The sequence below is a fragment of the Porites lutea genome, chromosome 1 (assembly GCF_958299795.1).
Source record: "Porites lutea chromosome 1, jaPorLute2.1, whole genome shotgun sequence".
Taxonomy (NCBI): Eukaryota; Metazoa; Cnidaria; class Anthozoa; order Scleractinia; family Poritidae; genus Porites; species Porites lutea.
Genome location: NC_133201.1, coordinates 11386600 through 11409165, shown reverse-complemented (window position 1 = coordinate 11409165; position 22566 = coordinate 11386600). Strand labels below are relative to the sequence as shown.

General features: G+C 39.0%; 1 protein-coding gene across 2 annotated transcripts; it reads right to left on the bottom strand.

Annotated features, from left to right (window-relative positions):
• Window positions 1-1206: 1206 nt before the first annotated feature.
• LOC140944915 (nonsense-mediated mRNA decay factor SMG8-like) lies at window positions 1207-22548 on the bottom strand. 2 transcript variants are annotated; one of them, XM_073394023.1, is made up of 19 exons: window positions 22439-22548; window positions 22255-22363; window positions 21156-21206; window positions 20509-20631; window positions 19930-20013; window positions 18017-18084; window positions 17319-17433; window positions 16583-16612; window positions 15894-15944; window positions 14648-14736; window positions 13554-13681; window positions 12770-12966; window positions 10876-11009; window positions 9087-9174; window positions 8588-8677; window positions 6535-6600; window positions 5677-5844; window positions 4095-5182; window positions 1207-2585 (listed from the first exon to the last, which is right to left on the bottom strand). In XM_073394023.1, the coding sequence occupies exons 1-19, from the start codon at window positions 22504-22506 to the stop codon at window positions 2141-2143; spliced, it is 3192 nt and encodes a 1063-aa protein (XP_073250124.1). In that variant the 5' UTR covers window positions 22507-22548; the 3' UTR covers window positions 1207-2140. The 2 variants fall into 2 exon arrangements, with proteins under 2 accessions (XP_073250124.1, XP_073250132.1); XM_073394031.1 differs by lacking the exon at window positions 21156-21206.
• Between the last annotated feature and the right edge of the window lie 18 nt (window positions 22549-22566).

Sequence of the window (22566 nt, the reverse complement as noted above, 5' to 3'; positions counted from 1 at the left end):
CTTTGTGTCGTCCAATTCGGTTTGTAATCATACTCGTGATTAAACAAATCGGACTCCCGCTACGCGGTCGTCCGATTTTGTTAATCACTCGTATGATTACAGACCGAATTGGACTCCACTCAGTCCTGTTACCATTACAAATAATAATAATAATAATAATAATAATAATAATAATAATAATAATAATAATAATAATAATAATAATAATAATAATTAGGATTAGAACTTCTAATATTTTTCACATTTAGAATTAGTAGGGGCAACGAAATCGATAAGGAACTAGCGAGATTTTAGTATTAATACTCTTAATATTTATCACATTTAGAATGAGTAGTTTTTTTTATTTCTTCCCATATGTTAATTCTTCTCCTGTATTAATTAAGAATAAGTCCAAGAAACATTCGGAGCCATTTAAGAATGCATTTATGTAAAAAAGACTCATTTTTTAAATGGATTATTTAACAATTAATGAATGAGGCTGAGTATCTTATGAAGAATTATAGAGATCGAGAAGGGTGTTATCCGTCGAGGCCGCAGACCGGGGCGGATAACACCCTCCGAGATCTCCATAATTCTTCATATGATACGAAAGCCGAATTCAATAATTGTTTTATAATTCATTCAAAGTAAGTCCTTGTTTAAAAACATGGCTAAAACATGCTTACCTCCATCGATCCATCGAGGTTAAGTTCATCTTCGATAGTGCACGTTTAGGGTTGTTCAGCTGCGCAAATATTCTTCAAATAGCAGATGTCGCCCTTCGAGTTGTCTTCTTACTGTTCTTGCCATGTTTTAGCTATTATTTCGCCTAGTTCTTACTCTTGAAATGAGTGAAACGTCCGCAATTTTGTTTTCACAACCAAAACAACGCAACCTCGTCCCCAGGTCTTCTCGGTTAACGGTTCATTAACCTGCAAGAAAGCTGCACTTTTGACATCATCGGTTCATTACACGCAAAATTCTTCCAAATTTGGTCATCAGTAGCTGGTTATTGTGAATTATGCGTGTGCCTTCAACCAATCAGAATCGGGAAATTTGAATGAATAACAATTATATTGTTTGTCTTATAAATGTTTTGCCTAGTAATCAATAAAGAATTTTATATAATAATAATTACTATTATATCAACAACGACAATAATAATAATAATAATAATAATAATAATTAATAATAATAATAATAATAATATTAATAAAAGCAATAATAACAAAAATCAATAATAATGATAATAACAATAATTAAATAGTTTACTTGCAACTTCTAGCCTCTCTATGCACGCCCACAACACGCCAGGCTTAAACTTCAACTGAATGATCTCATAAAAACGTTTTTGACAGCAGAGGAAAAGATTTATTGAAACCAATAACTTTCACGGTTTTAGGAAAAAATGGTAAGAAGACAACAAAGCAATCTTCCTTCCATTACTGAGATTCATTCTAGATAACAAACGATGAAGAACTTTTAATTTTAAAGACGATGATGGGTGGAAGTGATCAATGTGTCTTTGGATGCAGCCCTCGTGACGCCCTCCAAACCTCCCTGCAATAATGACATAAAACTTGACGAAACTTATCTGTACATTTTGCATGACTAAAATTGTTGTCTCATTTTGAGAGAATAAACAAACTCGACCGCCATTACCTGTACCAGCAAATTCTGTTTGTCCCCTGAGAAAGCACAGAAACGTTGCTTTTATCCCATCAACCGTAAAGCGCGTGCAAAGATGGCGAGTGTCGTGAAAAAGGTCTATTGGTCTATCAATGAGGCCGAAACCAGTTGTGGAATTGCACACATTTAAGGCATCCTACTGATGAACGGTTACGACAGATATTTGCAGAAACAACAATCCTTCATACTCTGTCCTCCTTAATGATGAAAAAAAAATTAAGACTTAGTGTTCCTTTGTACTGAACGACACCTTCAAACACCATACCAAGATAAACGGGGAGGAAATAATGGAAAAACAGTAAGCGAGGGTCGGGGTCTGAGCTCTAGCTGGGTCTCTTTAAACCCTGGGATATCTCCAGCAGGCATCGTGGAATAAAAACATCCAGTGTAACACGAGCATGAACATAGCTAAGATGACACATGGTAGAGAGTGACTTGTTGAACGGACTTCTACAAAGTAATCTCGGCCAGCTCAGCGTTTCCCCGGCACAGAGTATCCCTTGCTGATATCCTGGGAATGCCCCATGGCTGAGAACATACCCTTCAAAACCCGGCAGGATAAGAGAGGCTCAGAATCACCTGGCGGTAAGATAGGCCCACCTTCGGAGACATACACATAGGGAAGTCTCAGAACGCAAAAGCTACTCGGTGGAAGGCTGAATCCGACAGCGACACCAGGGTAAAACACGGGACATGGCGGGACAGACGGTTGGACCCGCGGGTTTAGAGTTACGAGGATGGGAGAATCAGGCGTGACTACAAACACGCGCATCATCTGAGCCATGAGTGGTTTGGAAGACCTACAGGGGCATGGGAAGTACAGAGGCATGTCTGACGTCACTAGCTTGTGTGCTGTTTCTTTCACGTGACCGGAACTAGTCGCTTTGACCATTTTGTCAGGCCCGGAGCAGATGAACCTAGAAAAAGAGGAAATAAATAAAAAAATAAATAAATAAAGTGGTTATTTCCGATCTCTAGGATGTTTGGTTAAACACGTTGAATGGTCACAGTTAGGTTTCTTTCGCTGGCAACGCGTACGGTACAACTGATACATATATCCATAGTTAATTGAGTGGAATGGTTATGAAACCCGTCAGACTCCTTTGTTATATGTTTTTGTGGACCTGAAAGTGCACAACGTTCAAAAGAATTCCTATCATTTTGATTGTATTGACCAATAAAAACGTTGCATTAATTTATTCCGCAACAATTTGCCAACAGAAAACAAAGGATTGTGCACTTTCAGGGTGCTTCCAACATAAACTGCAGCACTGTTGTTTTTATCATTGATGTTTGCCGCTTTTCGTAACCAGTCTCCTCTAATAACTATGATATATCCAACTACATATAGAAAAGGAACAAAAGAACAACGACAAACAACAAGTTATCTGGTAGAATCACCGACACTGAAGAAAACTACTGCAGCTTTATAACTGTTCAATGTCAATTGTAACTGTAGTAAACATCGCTTTAAACGAGCCTGGCATGATAGAACTTAATTTACTTGTTAAATCTAACGTCACTATTTATCCCCTACCAAATGGATTTATCGTAAATCCTCGATTACCGCCCCCCCCCCCCCGCCCCGCTCCCTCTCTAATAAGCCCCCCTCCCCTCCCCCTTTTACCATTCACAAATAAATGTGCTTAAAATAAAATGCCCCCCGGGGGGGGGGGGTTAATAGACGATTCACGGTAGTTTAATGGAAATAAGGTTTGTCATCGGTGTTTTTAAGCCTGTTCATTACTTCCTTAAAAAGTATTACATTCCCCATCCAATTCACCAGTAAACAGAACCTCCCTAAACACTGTTAAGTGGTATACAAGACCAGTTTCCAAGTAAAATCCATACTTGGCTCCGAGGTTGATGGGGGTATAAAACAAAAGAGACCGCACCGAGATTCACGAATGAATAATCGATTTTTCTTTACTGTTTTATTCCCCGTAGCCTCAGAACCAAGCATGAACTTTGACAATTAAAAACTGGCCAACTGAAAGAACAAGTTTGTTGCTTTTTTATTGTATGTATCTACTTTCCCAAGGTCTTCCGCCTAAACAAGACATGTACCCGACTCCGACATCTCACTAGGCTCCTTAAAACACCCGTTTCCTGGTACGATCGAATGTTTTACTACGTTGCTCCCCTGAGTTCTTTCACATACAATCACATTAAAACTCGAATGGCCCTTATGCGTGTTTACGTTAGACGAGCAAATTCCACCAAGGAGCATCGTTTGTGAACAAAATTCTTTGCATTTGCACCCTTTGTGCGTGAGTATTCTTTTCAAAACAACTTTAATGGGAATTCACTCATGTAAGACTCAAAATTTTCAAAGCGAGGCTTGGTAGTGAGATTTGCTCGTCTGACGTAGACATGCATGAGGGTCATTAGATAGGCACTGACAATGGTTATTTTCCACTACCTACCTATGTCCCCTGGGACATTCATACTCCAATCCTATGTAAGCCCTGACCGTGGGTAATGAACCATCACGTGATGTTCTCCCTCGCTGACGAGAAGCCCCCGAAGGTCCCTTGCCTGAACCGGAAGCAGAAACTAAAGGAGGCATGTTCCCCTTGTGATCTGCACATTGCCGGTGAGCATAGCTTAGAGCCTGGTGTAGAGGAAGTGATGAAATACTACTTCCAGCGGAAGGAAGCTCGTTTAGCGTGGGCCATGCCTCCTCTGTCATTTGTTTTGGGCCGAGATGCTTTCCCTGTCCATCAAACTGGCTCGGCAAATCGGACTGGCTGTCATTCAACAGCGGTATATCCCAAGCTAGCAGGAAGTTACTGTTCGGGAAAAATCCCGGCAACTCAAGACCCTTCGAGGGACTGTACCCGTTCGAACTTCCCAAACGGCAAAGCGACCAAGAAGGGAAACGCGGGAAAATTCCGGAGGGTGAGTCGGTGGTTAACATGGTCTCTAATAACACCTGCTCTTTTTCGCTGCGCTGTCGCGTGAATTTCTCTGCAGAGGCCAGGCGCTGAGTGTGATCATTACCCGCGGTATGAAAGACATCTTGGGAACCTACTGTGCTAATTTCGCTGGGCATTCCCACGGAAACACCACTCTTGAGCTCAGAAGTCATACTTCTGAACTCAGGCCCTTCGTGACTCATCATATCGAGGGTCGACTGGTACCCACTCGCGCCATAGGTGGAGCTGGCACTGTATCCCATACTACCGACAGCTTCAACACCGCCAACGCTTCCCGCCTTGGGAATGGGAATGGATGCGGTTGTGGTGGCGACAGGGGAAACTAACGGAACACTGTTAGAACCTTCGTGTCCACGGTGATCCTCATCCCCACCACCCCCGGATTTTGTCTCCTCTTCCGAGAGAGCTCCCAACTCTGATGGCATTTCCAGGAGGGGTGCTTCTTCCTCTATTTTCTTAGGGTCTTGGTTTTCTTCTCTGACAGAGGACAAGATGGGATGAAACGGAAACAACAAGTGGACAAGCGACGAACAACACTTGAGTTCCAGCATGTTAAAGAAATCAAAGTTGGCAGTCTGCAAAAATAAAACGTTGTTCTTGTCACTGGTATTAAAGGTGGAATTCTTCGAATGACACCCTGCACTATCATACTTCCGCCCTGTAAGCTGTTATTCTGACATTTCAAATGAAAGCTTTTATTCAAGTCACTCTACTGATCATATTATTTGGCCCTTTCAAAACTAATGCAGTAGAACCGCCATGTGCGACCACCTCTTGTAAGCGACCACTGCCCATAATTGATAAATGACCACTTATCCAAAACACGAAAGCTTTCCCGGTTAAAGCTTTACAGTTGAAACCGCGCGTAAACGACCGCTTTCTGTAAGCGACCGTCTCTACTTTCAGGGCAGACGGTTTAATAATTTTCTATTGTGTTCTAGCTCTTTTAAGCGACCTCTTGACCGATGGTCTAATCTGTAATTATGTTCGCTGCATGTACTTTGCTAATTAGTGAATACAGTCTGGGCACCTGGGGCATAGTTCTGTTCTGCCCTCCTTGTTACGTTACCTTGAGATCAAAGGGATCTTCTCTATGCTCTTGAATCCTTCCACAGTTGCAAGCACTTACGCTGGTTATGCGACTTGAGTGAGGCTTACACGGTGTGCTTTCCATCTCTTTGAAGTCGTCAGAGCCTGGGTCCGAGGGCACCTCTCCATCTCTTAGAACTCGGTGGTACTGGCGAGAGAAAAATAGAAAATCAGAACACCGAGCTGAAAAGTCAGAATGGATGGATTTTACTATGAACAATGTCAGAAAATATTACATGAAGTTATATTCACTTTGCACGTTTGCGTTGTTGTTGTTATTGTTGTCGTGGTTTAATACATTAAATCCCCCCAAAAGTTAAAAGTCGCCCAAGTTTAAAGGAAAAGCAACTATGCTCTGGTCATGTAACATACAAAAGGGAAGATAGATGCACAGACTGTTGCCTGGTGATTTTTTCTAGGTTTTCGTCAGAGACCACTAATGAGCTGAGCTCAGAATGGCAGTTAATAAATTAGCTACGTACCACTTGAATTTTTTGCTCAGTTCTCTTACCTATTACACTGTTAATTACACTGCAATTTCAAACGGAGCTTAGCACTTATTTCTATTTCTCTTTGGATCGCAAAGTGCTTTTTTTTTTTTCATTTTTATCAGGAGTTTTGGGCAAAGTAGGCCAACATACCTCTCGATCTGGTAAAGTTTTTAAATTTTTTACTCTTGAATTTTATTAAAAATCGCCGCATTTCTACTAATGAACTCTGTGCACTTAAGTTGTTTTTCGGGACTGAAACGTTTTTGGCAGTTAGAGAAACGCACGCCAGGGCTTGAAGAAAATTCCAATTTCAGAACAAATAATGGGCTGATATCAAATCACCTTACCGGGTAAACACAATGGCGTCCTGTCAGACTTCGCTCTTCACAAAGCTGTCTTCCGTTCATCCAAACCTGTATTTCAAACGTTGTGAGTGTCAAAACATACCTTCGCAGTCAACTAGGGCTCCATCTTCAATCTCCTTGCTAGCCTGCGACCAAGCTCTCTAGTACAGAGCAGAGAAGGAGAGCTCACACGTACGTCTCAGAAATTGTAATATCTGAGTCCCAGAAGGGGATGGATGCTGACTGGCTGATTTTTAATCAGGCTATAACGTAAGGTTCCCCCGGGAGAGCTTGCTCGCAGGCCAACAGGCAAGACATCTCTTTTTTTTTGGGAAAATTTTGAAAACCTTCAACATATTGCTCCAACGAGAAGATCTCTTTCAGCGAACAGAAAAGGGTTTGCGAAAAATTTCGGCAGAAGAAAAATATCTGTAATTCCGCGTTTTTACATCACCAATCATCATCATCATCATCATCATCATCATCATCGTCGTTATCATCGTCACCGTCATCGTCATCATCATCATCAACAACTACTTTTAACAATTTGGAAATATGGAGGCCCGTTCTGGTCACTTATAATGGACCCGTTGTGTATCTTTGTCATTATTATACAATACTTTTTTTAACATGTTGGTAATAACCTTTAGTAGCATGAATTTTGTTTTTATTCTTATGATTTACGTCTGATTATTCTTTACAGTTCTCCAAATAAATTTTTCACTGGTACCACGGATAGTTTTTCAGTGGTACTACGAACTGTTTTTTACTCTTGGTATTGAGAATTATTTTTTCATTGGGCTGAGAGTATTTTTTTGTGGTATCACGAATATATCTTTTGGCCTACAATACATTGTGGGCCCTGTGATAGAAGGGAACTTGTTCGAGTGCTTTCCCGCTCGATTTCTTTACGACATATTGGTTGTTTTCATTTATCGGCAGCCATTCTTGATTATTAACATTACATTTTTAATATTGTGAGGTAGATGAGTCTTTTCAACGGCAGATACGTGAGATAGCCAATAATGCCATAGCAGAAATCAATCGAATTTCCCGGTTAGTGAGATCTCTATCTCGAGTCCATCTGGCTCTGCATCTTGTAGTGACCGCCCGTCTGGATTAGAATCGGGAGCTTCTTCCTGAGGTTCAGGGTCTGGGACACTCTCGTGCCCTACGTCTTTATTCGCGAAGCAAGCATGTGCAGTACGAGAGAAGACTCGAGGTACAAGAATGGGCAGGGGACTGCTCATTTGGGAAGGCATATCACACTCAACAAGGCGGTTAGAGTTGTGTACGATGTCTTGAAGCCACTTGATTTGGTAGTCCCGTTTACCCAGACTACTGGCTCCTCTCAGATTTTGAAACAACAGATGAAAACCTCTTTTATTTATTTCCCAGACAATGTTTCGCCTTGGCTTCCTCTTAGAAAGCACTCATCCGCTTGCACAGTTTTCAAAATGGACGCCAAGGAAGTCAACATTTGAACCAGTCCCCTTCAACCGCAAGGGCCAGAATGTATTGTATTGTATGTATTGTAGGCCAAAAAATATATATTGTAGGCTAAAAAATACATTCCAAATAATTCATGGTACGCATGAAGAAATTATTCGTTTAATTATGACAAAAATAATTCATGCTGCTCAGCATAACTACCGATTCGCTGAAAAAGGCATCGTTTAGTCATGACAAAAGTAAACAGCGGGTCTATAATATATGCTGCAGTGGGAAAAAACTGACTTGCTGTTAAAAAAGAAAAAAAAACACAAACAAAAACAAAAACAAAACAAAACAAAACAAAAATGAAAAACAAAATTGAAACAAAAAAATGAGAAAAAGTGAGAAAAAAATGTAAATTGTAATTTGTTTACGCACGAAGCACTTAGGGTTTCTTAAGAACTCGTTTAAACGTGTCAGAGGGTCCAAACCCGGACCACATTGACGGAAGGCGAGTGCTCTCACCACTGCGCCGCCATTGCCACCTTGCAATTATATTGCCATAATTTTGACCAGAACGGGGGCCTTCGTAAAAAAGGTTCCTGTCAAGCTAGTAAGTTACCTTATTACACTCGTCCTGAAACTGAGCCGCGTAGTGCTCGAACGCAGGTCCACGGGCGTGCAAGGAAAACACGCGCAATGCTTGAGACAACTGCAAAAATTTAGGCAAGGAAAGGTTAACAAGTACGTTGGCAAAAGAAAACAAAGTAACCGTCAACATTCTCACATATCAAACTAAAATTTGAATTGTACACGATGCCAGATCCACACCTCGAGATAGAGGGCGGGAGAGGGGGGAGCAGGGGGAAGCGGGGGGAGCGGCCATCCAGACCCTTACATAAGGAGGGGGCGGTCTCCAAAAGTTGTTTTCGACCCTTCCGCCGCAGTTTGGTTTAAAAATAAGGGCCCGGGCCCCTTCCCTGGTATAATAGGTCGTTGTAAATAAGAAGGACTCGGGGGGGGGGGGGGGGGGAGAGGGGGGGTACTATACCATACCACTACTATACCACTATACTCATACCATCAGTATGAGTTTGCATTCTCAAATACATTTTACTAACCTGATTCAAATGCACATTCTGAGTGTAATGTGATGGAAGGTTCTCCAGGTACGCACTGGTAGCAACTGGTATTGCCTTCCGACAGCGCCTGCTCGGGAAAAACAAAAATAAAAATAATAAATAAATAAATTGATTGACGATGCAAGTGACGACAACTTTCTTGAGTGAAACTAGCCTGCAAATACAGCCGCCTCTCCTCGCTCCTCGTCACTAGAGGCGATTCGCAGGAGAGACGTGTGCGCCTTAACGAAAAAAATCCATATTGATGACGTTAAACCTGTTCGGAATATGGTGAGGCGCTCGGATTGGTTAGCCTGCGTAGCATGGCGGTTTTGGACGTGCGCGTAAACAAGCCAAGGTGGGCGAGGGCAGTGAAACTGTGATGGGATTGGTAGTACACCTGACAAAACCGCCATGGTACGCATCGCCCCATCTTAGGAAACACGAGACCGTCTTGGATCATCGGATTCCGGGTACTGGATTCCGGTCTTTGTCAGTGGAACTTGAATATTGAATTCCAATCTTTAGTAGGATTCCGGATTCCTTGAGCTGTATTCCTGATTTCAAAGCTCATGATTCCGGATTCCAGACGCGAAATTTAATCAGATTCCCGATTCAACGAGCACACATTTCCCGGATTGTGGAATCCAGATTCCCTTACATGCTGCAGCTCGTTTGCAAAAGTCAGTGATAGACCCGGATAAAGGTAAACTCAAACATATTTACATTTGAAACCCCACGACTACCAGATTAACTATGTTAACATTGTTTTACCCCATCAGTATGGAATTTCCGACGTCATGGTTCAGACGTCTCTCCTGCCGCGAGGATCAAGGGAAGACGACTGTATTAGATTTATAAGGTTAAATTTGTGGCTGAAGCTGGAGCTGGAGATGTGAGTGTGTAGGAGGCAGTCCGTCTAAATGCCAACAGAATACCTGACCAGATCGACTAATTCTCAATCGGCTTTGGGGCAGAAACTAACTAAAGGTTGATTTCCACTGAAGCGTTTTTGGCTACTCACGTTAACGCACGTAAATTTTAATCACGTAAACAAATAGAGGCAAGATATAAAGTGTTGAGATTAAACGTTAAGTTGAGCAAGGTTCTACTTTTACACTTACGTGTAACCTTTCATACATTGCCTCTATTTTATTAATTTTGTGAACGTAAATTTTACGCACGTACGCACGTAAAAATTACGCGACAGTGGAAATCAACCCTAAAGGTGGATTCCCACTGTCGCGTTATTTTTACCTGCGTACATGTACACGCGTAAAATTTACGGGCGTAAATAACATAGGGGCAATGTATGAAAGGTCGCCCGTGAACGTAAAGGTTAAGTGAGTTTTAACTTTAATGTTAACGCACGACCTTCCATACATTGCCTCGATTTTCTTTACGCGCGTTAAATGTAGGTGCCTACGCACGTAAAAATAACGCAACAGTGGAAACTCACCTTAACTAACCAATGAAACTAACATTTAGTTGCAAGTTCCGTAAGTTGTACATTAAATTGTCACAGCAAAACACATGTCCCCTAATCATATTTCTATGAAACCATAACATACATTGTCATCGCGAACCCCGCAATAATCTCCTTAGGATGGATTTTCACTTTCCCGTAACTTTTACGTACGAATGCAGGTTAATTTTACGCGCGTAAATAAAATAGGAGTAATGTCTGAAAGCCGTGCGTAAACGTGCGTTGTTTCGTGCGCACGTAAAAGTTACGCGACAGTGGAAATCCACTTTAAAGGCAAGGCCGTTGACACAGCAAAATACTTACGCTTCCGAAAACTTCATGTCCAGATCCAAATGAGACGCCATGGTTGCGAGTGGAGCAATCAGGTCGCTTTTAGGCGTCAAGAAAAATTCGAATAGTGCAAGAGACACGCGTGCCCAAAGACGACATGATGGAACCTTCGAGGCAAGAGTCAAGTTAAATATGTGTTAGTGTTGCACATTGCTTATTTTCTATCGTTCGTTTCTCTCATTCCTCTAATCTAAAAACTCCAGAATCTGGCGAGCATTCGTTCTCCGGCGAATGTGAAAATCAAAAACTACCCTCACTGACGGAAATTCATAGCAAATGTCAGCTAATTCTCTCGCGAATGTTTAAGTTAATTTGAGGAGGACTCGGAAAAAAAATCCGAGTCCCAGATGGGATTTGAACCCACGACCCTCCGTGATCTAGTCGGATGCTCTAACCACTTGAGCTACTGGAGACTCTATGGTGAGCAAGGGCCAATTTGTGGGTCTCGACTGGAACCGCATCACGCGGCTACACAGCCAAGTAATGATAGGCACACAAGAAGTGAGGAACTCACTAACAGCATCGCGCTGTCACCTTAAAGCATATCAAAGATGCGGCCAACCAACCTCCAAAGTGAGTATATTGAAGATGAAACAACAACAACATGATATTAATTTGACGAGGACTCGGAAAAAAAATCCGAGTCCCAGAGACCCACAAATTGGCCCTTGCTCACCATAGAGTCTCCAGTAGCTCAAGTGGTTAGAGCATCCGACTAGATCACGGAGGGTCGTGGGTTCAAATCCCATCTGGGACTCGGATTTTTTTTTTTTTTCCGAGTCCTCCTCAAATTAATATCATGTTGTTGTTGTTTCATCTTCAATATACTCAATGTTTAAGTTGCTAAACTGATACGCAGTGGCGGATCCATCAAATCTGACGCTTGTTTGAGACTGAAATTCTTACATCGTATATCGCTGTTTAACTGGCTGAATTTTTTTAATGAAACGCGCGTTGCGTTTTGCCACCAAACTAAATTCCAGGGATATTCAAAAATGTAATTGTTTTTGGGTACCCTCTTATGATCTGTTCGCCTCTGCTTGCAAAGCAGTATTTCCTGCGCCAACAGCGACCGAGAAACAACAGTCCTTTCTGAACCAAAATTTCCCTCCCTACCTCGTCCCTAAACCAGCATTTTGCCCTAAATGAGAAGTAAGTGTTAATGTTGACTTAATGGAGCGGTAGGTGGGCAGTTTCCCAGAAACATATAACGATCCCAAAATTTTTCCACAAATGCCTAAACTAACCTAGATTACTATTTATATCTGGTCTGTTTAATGGGTTTGGTCTTATTTGGGACGGTTAAGGGTCCAGGCAGATCACTCTCAAAAAAAGATTTGGATCATTATACGTTTCTGGGAAACTGCCCACATACCCCTCCCTTAAGCCAACATTAACACTTACTTCTCACTTAGGACAAAATGCTGGGTTAGGGAGGGGTAGGTGGGCAGTTTCCCTCTTGAACTTAGACAAGCAGGATGTGGTTCGTTCAAGTAAAATGTGATACAACTCCGGACAAAACCGGTTGAGACACATGACAAAAATACCTATTTTTTGCCCTCGTCCTGACAAAAATGCTTACCGTCGCAAATTAAAAGACCGTTCCCCCCCTCCCCTATTGCAATGCTATTGCAGTAACACAAGAATGCACATGTGAGCTGTTAGGCCAAAACAACATTGCACAAAGGGTTGGGAGGGGGTCGACTTTGTTCCCTTTCGACAAGATGGTTGCATGGCGTGAAATTAAAAAATACATGGAAATGTCTCAATAGTTTTGTCCGGGGTTGTAGTTGCTTGCCCAAAGAACAAATTGGAGTTCAAATTTTTTTCGAGCCCTTCGTAATGATGGTTTAACACTCGTAGGTACCTCAACATGAGTTCCTCTGCGTCCTTCGGCCACTCCGTCCCGTCCAGCATCCCCAGTCATCAGATGATCAATCTGTTGTTTCAGATAATCTTTAAACAACACTTCTTCCGCAGAGCCCAGTGCTTCTACGTCGCCTCCTGGTTGCTGTATCTCTCTCTTGAGGAATTTACTGTTTTTCAGCAATGGACTCGATTCAACTGCAAACGGTTAAAAGCGGGCAATTGTTTAGTAGGAGAATAGCTGCCGTTGGAAATCACTGGAACTTTTTAGTGTCACGAAACTTATCGACTTCGCGTTTCGAAGGACCAATTGATGAATATATCGTATCGCATAATTTTATCATATCGTAGCCCTTGTATCGCGATCTGTATCGTCGGTATCGTGGAAAGAAGAATTGTTGCAGCCCTATTACGCTGACTGTGTTAGCCTGACGATCGGTGTACTGTGTGATTGAGTACGTACACTTTTTAGATTGGCATATCGCTGTTTTGATATTCTTTAGTGCTTCACTTTCTCAGTTTTCTTTCGGAAACAAGAAAATTTTAGTTTTTGGACAAAGTCTAATATGAAATTAATAAACGCTGGCTCTCACCATCACCTGTATTTCAACATGAGGTTCAGAGTCTTTTCAGAGTTTCCCTACAATATTTTTTTTAGACTTCATCCTAACTTTTGGGAACTGTAAAATAAACGAGCGGTTTGTAACCTTTCAAAACATGAAAATAAATAATAACAATAATAATGATAAACATTAACATTATTGAAGTCTTATGTAACTCCTTACCCCATTTTGTGTTAATGGCTGGCTTGGCCAACGTGTTAAGCAGAACCGATACAGGGTCAAAAGCCCTTGAACAAGGTTGCACATGAACAAAGGCATGGCTTGAATTTACTGTAAACAGAGAACTAGAACTGTAAAAATAAAAGAAAGAATAATAATTCATAAAACCTTACTAATACTAACGAGTAATAGGCATTTGCCTACAACTAACATAATTAATTTGCTTTCTTATTTAGAGTTGTCAATTTTATTGAGGTTCAAAAACAAATTATGAATATATGACTTTCATATAAATTATTTGAACGGTGGAATGAAGAAATAAATGAAGAGAAAATCATCGCAGTTAAAGTTGCAACTTATGCAGTTGCCAAAAGAAAGCCTGAAAAATGTGTGGCTTCTAATCAGGGACACCCAACGTCAATTTTCGGAAAATATCTGTTCGGAAGACTATTTGAGATCTGGAATTTTCGGAACATTTGTTGTAAAATTTCTTGCTTGCCTGCCTCTCCTAAGATTTTCGGACACCCAAAAAGTGGTATAATTGGCTATTTTTAACGGATATTTACCCTAAAAAGGTCACCTAGAATTTACGGGAGCCTTTTTTCTGGCTAAAATTTTCGAAAAGGTAAGTTTTGATGCCTATAATTTTCGGATCACTAGGCGTTCAGCTAGGAAATCCGAACAGATGAAAAATTTTTAGGGGATAAAAATATGCCTATATCTACCGTTTAAATTCTAAAATACGTTTAACAATGCTATGTTTAAGTGGTTTTGAACTATATTCTCGTTGGGTGCTCCTGAAGCTGGTTCAAAAAAAGTTGAAACCAAAAAAAATTATTGAACTACAACAAATATATGAATTTCATATATTGGAACCGCGGAATGAAGCAATAAATACGAAGAACATCATCGGAGTGCGGTTGCAAAAAGAAAGCCTGAAAAAATAATTCAGGCTTACCGGGATTTAAAAACAATAAATTAAAATTAATGATGTCATCGTGAGGAGTATACAATGTAACTTTACCAATCACTATGAGATGGAAGTTTGCTTGAGTTAACTAGCATCCATATACATAGATAGACTGAGAATAATTCACCTGAGGCTGCCAAGAAGCCTTGCTTTTCTCATGATACTGTACAACTGATCCTCTACTGCATGTTGAAGCTTCTTTTGAGGAGTGATGGTCTATAGAAATAAATGCAAAACGTATTCTTTTACAATAAATACCGCAATAAATCTCAGTTGTTAATTTATCATGTCTGGTAGTAGTTACATGTAAGATGAGCAAACAGGAAACGTTTACGCCCCTATGTTTTACTTGACAATAAGCGCCTCGTGGTGAAACTTTCCCCTCAGTACCACAGTTAAAATAGCATCGCGTCAAGGCATAAAAAACCTCTCTGCTCCCCCCTAATATTACAAATTTGTCAGGCCGAAGAATAAACGATCCTGCACAGACTGTTCGGTCTGTTTTTGGCAGGAACACCTAGGACAAAAGGGTATTGTTTTGGTGAGTTGGACCCGGTACAATAGACCATTTCTTGATACGATCATAAACAAGCTGGTATGAAACATGGAGACAGATATTAAGGAGCTTAACAAAAGGCATTTTTTGAGCCATGCACGTCAACCAGAAGTGAAGCCTTTTTCCTTTCAATATAACCTGCGATCAGGCGATTTTTTTTTTCCAAAAAAAAAAAAAAAAAATCGCCTGATCGCTGGTTACTTTCAATGAAGAGCTTTAGATTCTGACATGAGAACGACTACGAGTACGAGATTTTGTCAATGCTGGGTATTGCTCACGCGTGAACCAGCGTCATTTTGGCGGGAAAACGTGATAGCCGTTGTCACTCTACTACGGACTACGAGTTTCAGCGAGAATGTCATAGTGGTAGGAACAAGTTATCAAATGCTAGAAGTTTTATCATTTTGCTATAGAGAGAGGGCTTAACCTTCTTCAGTATAAATGAAGCTTTCTGGGCGTCTTTTTGTTGAGAGCGTGCCCAAAAACTCTAAGCTAAATCTGTTCTCGTCCTCAAATCTAAAGCTCTCTATTAAGCCTTGACACTACCAAACTTTTTATTCGATATGTGTAAGGGTCTTTACTCTTATAGATAGTCAATTTGTCCAAGAACTTGGGAAAAACCACTGAAAATGAAAGAAAAAAGTCAGCTTTCGGTCAAGGTGAATGCCTTTGAGGACAATCACAAAAATTGGCAAATGCAGACCGAGTCCAATGAAAACAAAAAACTCAGTATCTTTTTAATAATAAGAGTGGATCACCAAATTACATAGTCAAAGTCTCACAAATAATAATAGTCTGTGCAATCTCAAAGACATACCTGTTGCTTGCCTTTTGTTTTACTTGCATAGGTATCCTGATTCTTACCAGACTAATAAAAATAAAATGCCAATAAATAAATAAATAAATAAATAAATAAACAACAATGGCCTTCTGACCCAGATGCGAAACATTTGCTTTTGAAGTTTGAGCATGTGTGGAAAGAAATATTTTGAGATAGTTCTTGGCTCTAAATCTGACACAGTAGTCTTCACTTTTTTCTTTCCTTTTTCTCTTCTCCACTCTTCTTTTGCTTTTCTAGTCTCATCTCATTTTTCTTTCATTTTTCTGGGCATTTATTTCTGCAGAATGGTTTTTGGGACGGCTTTTACTATCTTAGGATTAGATGAAAGGAAATTAAGGTAGGTGGGCAGTGGAACAAGATTTTCATGACCATTTCCGGATCAACGTTACATGTTTTTCTTTACATTTTTTCTGGCCTCCTTGACTAAATCATGCTCATTCAGGAATGGTTTGAAAGATCTCTATACCCTGCACAGATAAGCAGACAAAGTTGTCCTTGAACGTTAAAACTGATGACATCATTTAAGTGGTAGAAGGGATGTGGATCACCACCGGAGGTTCAGGCGTGAATAGGTTAATTAGTACTAATTTTAGTATTAAAATTCTTGAAAAAGCGCAAGTTACAAAATATCTATATTTATAAGTTAAACATGTTTTAAGACTTACAATTTGAGAAGGGTCCATAAAGGGAACACGCTAAAAATAAAGGAGATAATTTTATGAATACAACTTTCATTACATGCAATCAAAACAAAACACTGTCCTCCCCTAGTAGTTTAAGCTAGGGAGTACACTTTGTCTCCTCCACATTAGTCACCTCAAGTATAAAGAAAATTTCCATCTTGCCATCAGAGTGAGATAGTACATTAAGAGTGAGTGCATACCCCGGGGAAGGAGGGAGCGGGGGGGGAGTACCCTTGCAGGGTTCGTATTCTTTGGAGTTCTTCAAATTCCATGACTTTTTTTCATAAACTTCCATAGGTTTAGCTGTCACTTTTGAAATGTTAAAACTTATTCTTGTCTTAAGTTATTTTGTTTTTACTTGTTTTGGTTGTTTTTTTGTTTGTTTGTTTGTTTTTTTATGTATTTTACTCTTGATTAAAGTTCAACAGACACAAATTCTGATGTCCACCAAAATGCATGCCACTCATCACTAACAAATTACTTGTTGCCAATGTAATTAGTCCACACTTCAAACGAATAACTGAACTTCAATGTCCCTTGACTTTCCATGATTGACAATTTATAAATGATATAATTCCTTGACTTTCCAGATTTCTACTTCCTGTAGGAAACCTAGCTGGAGAAAGGTGTTAAGAGTAAATGAAGCCCCTGGGAGAGGGGGTGGGGAGGTGAAAAATAGTACCCACTGGAGAGAGGTGGGTTCATAGCAGAATATTACCTGTCTGAGAGAGCACACAAGTCTGGGAATACAAGGTCGGCCTGTTTGTCTCCAGATCTCTGGAATTCCCTCGACGCCAGACAGCAGTTGTGAAATCTGGGGCAGCAGCTGATGCCTACAGTATCAGAAAAAGTTTACGCAATGCAACCAGAGTCATTGGCAGGAAAATGAGAGTAGAACCTTTCACATTTTTCCCAACTTTTGGTAAAAGGCATTATTAAAGGCTAAAATTATGCATTGACACTGCTGGAAAGATAGCCTTAAAACAATGTTACATGTAACTGTAACTATTAAACCACGTTTAAACTATAAGGTGGTACATCCAAAGAGAAAAAAGATTATACATGTAGCTCCACAAATTCTCAGAATTTTACAGACATTTAAATACAAATCTGTACAAAATTCCATGACTTTGCAGAGCTATTTCCTTGTTAGTTTTCAACGAATCAGTTCCAAACTTGGCAACTTAACTTGTTTTAAGGTGTTCTTTATACCCATGTCCACAGATGTTCACTCACTTGTCCCAGTCAAAAGTTGAAAAATGTGGAGGGGTCTGAGATTGATTATGCATAATGCGCTTGATATGGTAAAAACAAAGTCTATATTTAAGTTATATACTAGTAAATAGGGTGAAAAAAAAAATAGATTGTAGTCTTATTACCTGCTGTATATTTTTGAGTTTTGTAGTTTGTACTAACCTTGTGGAAGCTAAAGTGCGAAATAATCTAATGTAATTCAGATCAAATGTTTGTGAGGGATGCAAGACCTTAAAAAAAAATATGAAAGCATAGTTATGGTTACTATTAAAATCATGCATGCAAGTGATGTACCAAATACATGTACCTAATCACTAGCATACATTGATTTTGTCAGGGGCACCCAACTTCAATTTTTGGAAAATATCTGTTCAGAAGACGATTTGAGATCTAGAATTTACGGAACATTTGTTGTAAAATTTCTTGCTTCCCGCCTCTCCTAGGACTTTCGAACATCTAAAAAATAGTATAATTGCCCATTTGTAATGGCTTAATCCTAAAAAGGTCACCTAGAATTTTTGGGAGCCTTTTTTTTCTGGCTGAAATTTTCGAAAAAGTAAGTTTTGATCCCTATAATTTTCAGATCACTAGACTTTCAGCTAGGAAATCCGAACAGATGAAAAATTTTTAGCGGATAAAAATATGCCTATATCTACCATTTTAAATACTAAAATACGTTCAACAATGCTATGTTTAAGTGGTTTTGAACTATATTCTGGTTGGGTGCCCCTGATTTGCACCATTATTATTCTTCAATAAAAATACATGTATTTCTTGGTTTCTGATTGGCTTTGATTATTCCCCAGCTGATATTCTCCTTCATCACACAAACAAGACAGGAGCTTATTAAAGGAAGGCAACATGCATGAAAACAACAAAAACAAGAACACCAAGGAATTTTTAAACCTGAAATTGGTGATCATATTATGGATCACATCTCTTTTATGTGGCCTAATTTTTTTTTTCATTTGTAACATTTTATTTTACTAAAATTGTTTCAATTTATTGATTTAATTTAAAATACATGTACACACTATTCATTTCATGTCCTATTAAACCCGTGTATGTGGTGGGGGTCAAATTTATTCCTGGTAAAATTTTCTAAACTACACTGTTGGTTGGTTCTGAATTTCCTTTGTTGTCAAGGGCTAGGAGACCAAAGAAATTGAGAATCAACCTGCAAGGTTAAATCAAAAGTATCCTGAAATCAAATTTGACCTGCAGTCATAATATACACAGGCAATCTGATATTACGCGATGGTGCGATTTCGCACAATTGACCTCAAATCGCATCCGATCGCACAATTTGTGAATAAAAGCTAAATTCAAGTAAAGTAAACAATGAATTCTAACTTTAATTAAACATTTTCCCAATCTTAATGTTATTTAAGGTGATTTACCACTAGAAAAAGTCTTGCAAGACATCTGAAACCTTAGACTAGTTGTGAGCAGTGACCCTTTTTCTTCAGATTTAGTGAGAGCAATGCACGCGCGCGGGAGTGGCGAAGCCGCAAGATGCGTGAAACGAGGGCGATCACTCACGCACTTGGCCATTTGTGTGTCTCATGTTTTGCTCGACGGACTACAGCAAAAAGAGAGACTGCTCGTAGTCTACTGAAACCTTCAATCGCGGTGTCTGCCATATATCTGGGCAGCCATTTTGATTTCAGAAACAAGCAGTGTGGTCAGCGGTGTAAGGGCGTCATGTACTATTAAGCAAGTGTCCTTTTTCTTTTGCGGGTCAAAATAATCAGACAAATTTAACTCTTTTGTTTTAAAACAGATGTTTTATTATTCCTTTACATTCAAATTGCCTATTAAACAACATTTAAGTGGTTTTTCTCCTTTGAAACCTGGTAAAACAATGTAAATTAGCCCTAAAAAAATCACATATTTTATTGCATAATAGTCCTATCTTATCGCACAATCTACCTGGAAAATATCGCACAATTTCTGATTTTTTATCACACCCTATCAGATGGTCTGCATACAGGTGTACACTGTATACAAGTCCAAATATCCCCAGCTTTTACCAAAGTTAAATAAAAAATAAGGGACAGGCAAGCTCTACTTACAACAATGATGTGAGAAACAGAGAAAAGAAACATGAGGGCACAGGCATAGTAAAATTCATGGGACATCCAGTATTGATGAGACTCCTGGAAGATAAAAGTTAGTTTATAGCCACTCCTTTATTTGAGACTAAAGTACACGTGACATAATTGTAAAAAAATGTTCTGAAATAAATTTAAGAAGCCGGTATTAACAACTACATCTCTTAGCAGATGCAGGCAGTTTGCTGGGATGCCCAGGGGCTTCCACTGATACCACATTACTTCATCATTGTAAATCTAGACCTCCCGCCCACAAGCCCGTACAACATTAATGAGAACAAGGAATAAACAAGGACAGAAAGTGGTGTCCTCATAATACAAACACCCCGTTAATCTGGACACTGTTAATTAACAGTCCCATACATGGTGAATACCACCTGTATTAACAGCCGGGGTTCGACTATAGACATACAATTTTTTAGAAAAATCAACAAACATCCTTTTGAACTAAATGAATACATAATCTTTATCAATCAGATACACATGAATATAAATTACATTTTTTAATTTAATTGTTTACTGGGATTTTCATGAACATACCGCATTTTCTACTTCTTGTGGTGCTTGTTTACAAAGTTGCAGCAGTCTTGAAATGTCATAAACGGAGACAAGGTGTAAATAAATTATTCTCTGTTCAACATCATGGTAGACATCAATATCACACTGTAAGATAAAAAAAGAAGCACTAAATTTTAAATAAAAACTAAATTAACACATGATATATTTATAAAATAGTACAAAATTTTACAAAATAAAGGAGTCGTGGTGTACCAATCATCGCTTATAATGAGATCAATCACCAAACAAAAATATGTGATGCGATCAATTATTGAAAATGTCCAATGGTTTATGGCTGGTAATTTTTTTTTTCTTGGCATAATATATAAACAAATAAAAAAAATTATGTTTCCTTTTTAATGGTCTCTTAAAGAAGAGAAAGAATTCAATCTGACCAAAACTAAAAGCACAAAACAATATTCTGAGCTCCTGAGATTTCTTATCACTATAATCGCCATAATCTACTATGACCTCAGTAGTCAAAGCTTAAAACTCTATTCAATACACACCTGTTATAAGTTAATTTCTAATATTTATTCACTATTTTCTAAATTTTATCATGCATGTGTTGCATTCGCTGAGATTATTATCTCAGGTTATAACTACATTCCTCTGTCATTTATACTTACAGAGAACTCATGTGCATCCTTGTTTTTAAACATGCTATCCAGGAAGTCAATCTACAAACAAACAAACAAACAAAAACAATACACAAATAACAATATTCATAAGTAAGTGTTGATTTTCATTATACCAAATATTCTAGAGATTCTGGCTCAAAACATAAGAGGTAAGCTTAATCCCACCAGTTTGTGTGACCATAGTTGTTATTGAAATCTGGGCATCAGTCCATCAAATTCCACTGGTTGCACATTTTTCACTGATGAAGTTGAAAAAGATGCTCTTGTAGCTTCAGGATCACTTTTCTTGAAAAATTTTGGAAGGACTGAGCTGAGATTCAGCTAGGGTATGAAGACATAACTCAATGATCAGATGCCCTTTTTTTTGAGCTGAGAAATTTAATGGTTTTTGCTAGCTTGAAGAGGACTGTGCCATTGGCCGCTGGCGGATTGCTGCTTCTTTGTCTCCTTTTTTAGTTGTAATTGCCAGGATAAAATAATCATGTCACAAAATAATGCTTAAAACCGCTCAGGACAGTGAAAAAAATATGACAAATGACAAAGTTGACACTTCGTTTGAACTTTTATTGAAACAATTTATGTTCAAATCAGGATTCTGTATTTTGGAGTAAATTGTAGCTGCCATAATGTTCATCTGTATTTGTTCTATAGCAATATTTCTTGTTTGTAAACATCCTTTTTTTTTATTTATTCAAATGTGCCAACCATTGAGACAAAGAACCTGTTGTTTCAAGAGCCAATCAGCCTCTGGTTGGCACTATTGATGCTCAGATTTCAATAAACTGCCAAACAGACAGACTGTGGTCTGCCTGTGATATAACTATAATAAATGAAAGAGCATGAGATTGCTGATTGCATTAATGTATTGAATAATAACTTTAATAATAATAATAATAATAATAATAATAATAATAATAATAATAATAATAATAAATAAACTGTAACAGGAATATGACAGTCAGTAATTAACGTAACTTTACCTAGCTTCAGTACCGTTCAATGAACATTATTTTAGTATCACTAGCAAGTTTAGGCAGTTGTTGCAGGTTCCAATTCATCTGAAAACACAATTCAATTTAAAGCAAACCTTAAAGACTTCTTTCCCGATGGTTCCATTCAAATGTACAGCTTTCGATTTGTAACCAACGTTGTCTTTTCCAAAGATTCCCACCACGCATACTTTATCGTCTACGCAACTGTCATGTAAAAAAATCAGCCTTCAGTAAACTGAAGCTCTTCAACACTATACAGACGCTGTAAAATTGCCTCACCTTTCAGGAGAATTTATCAAATACTGAAAAAATTCTAGACTCGCTCTTTGTGCTCCGCTGTCCGCCATGTTGTTTTGGGAGCGCTTGGTAACCTGTCGACTTGGTAACCTTTCCTTATTCTTACGTCA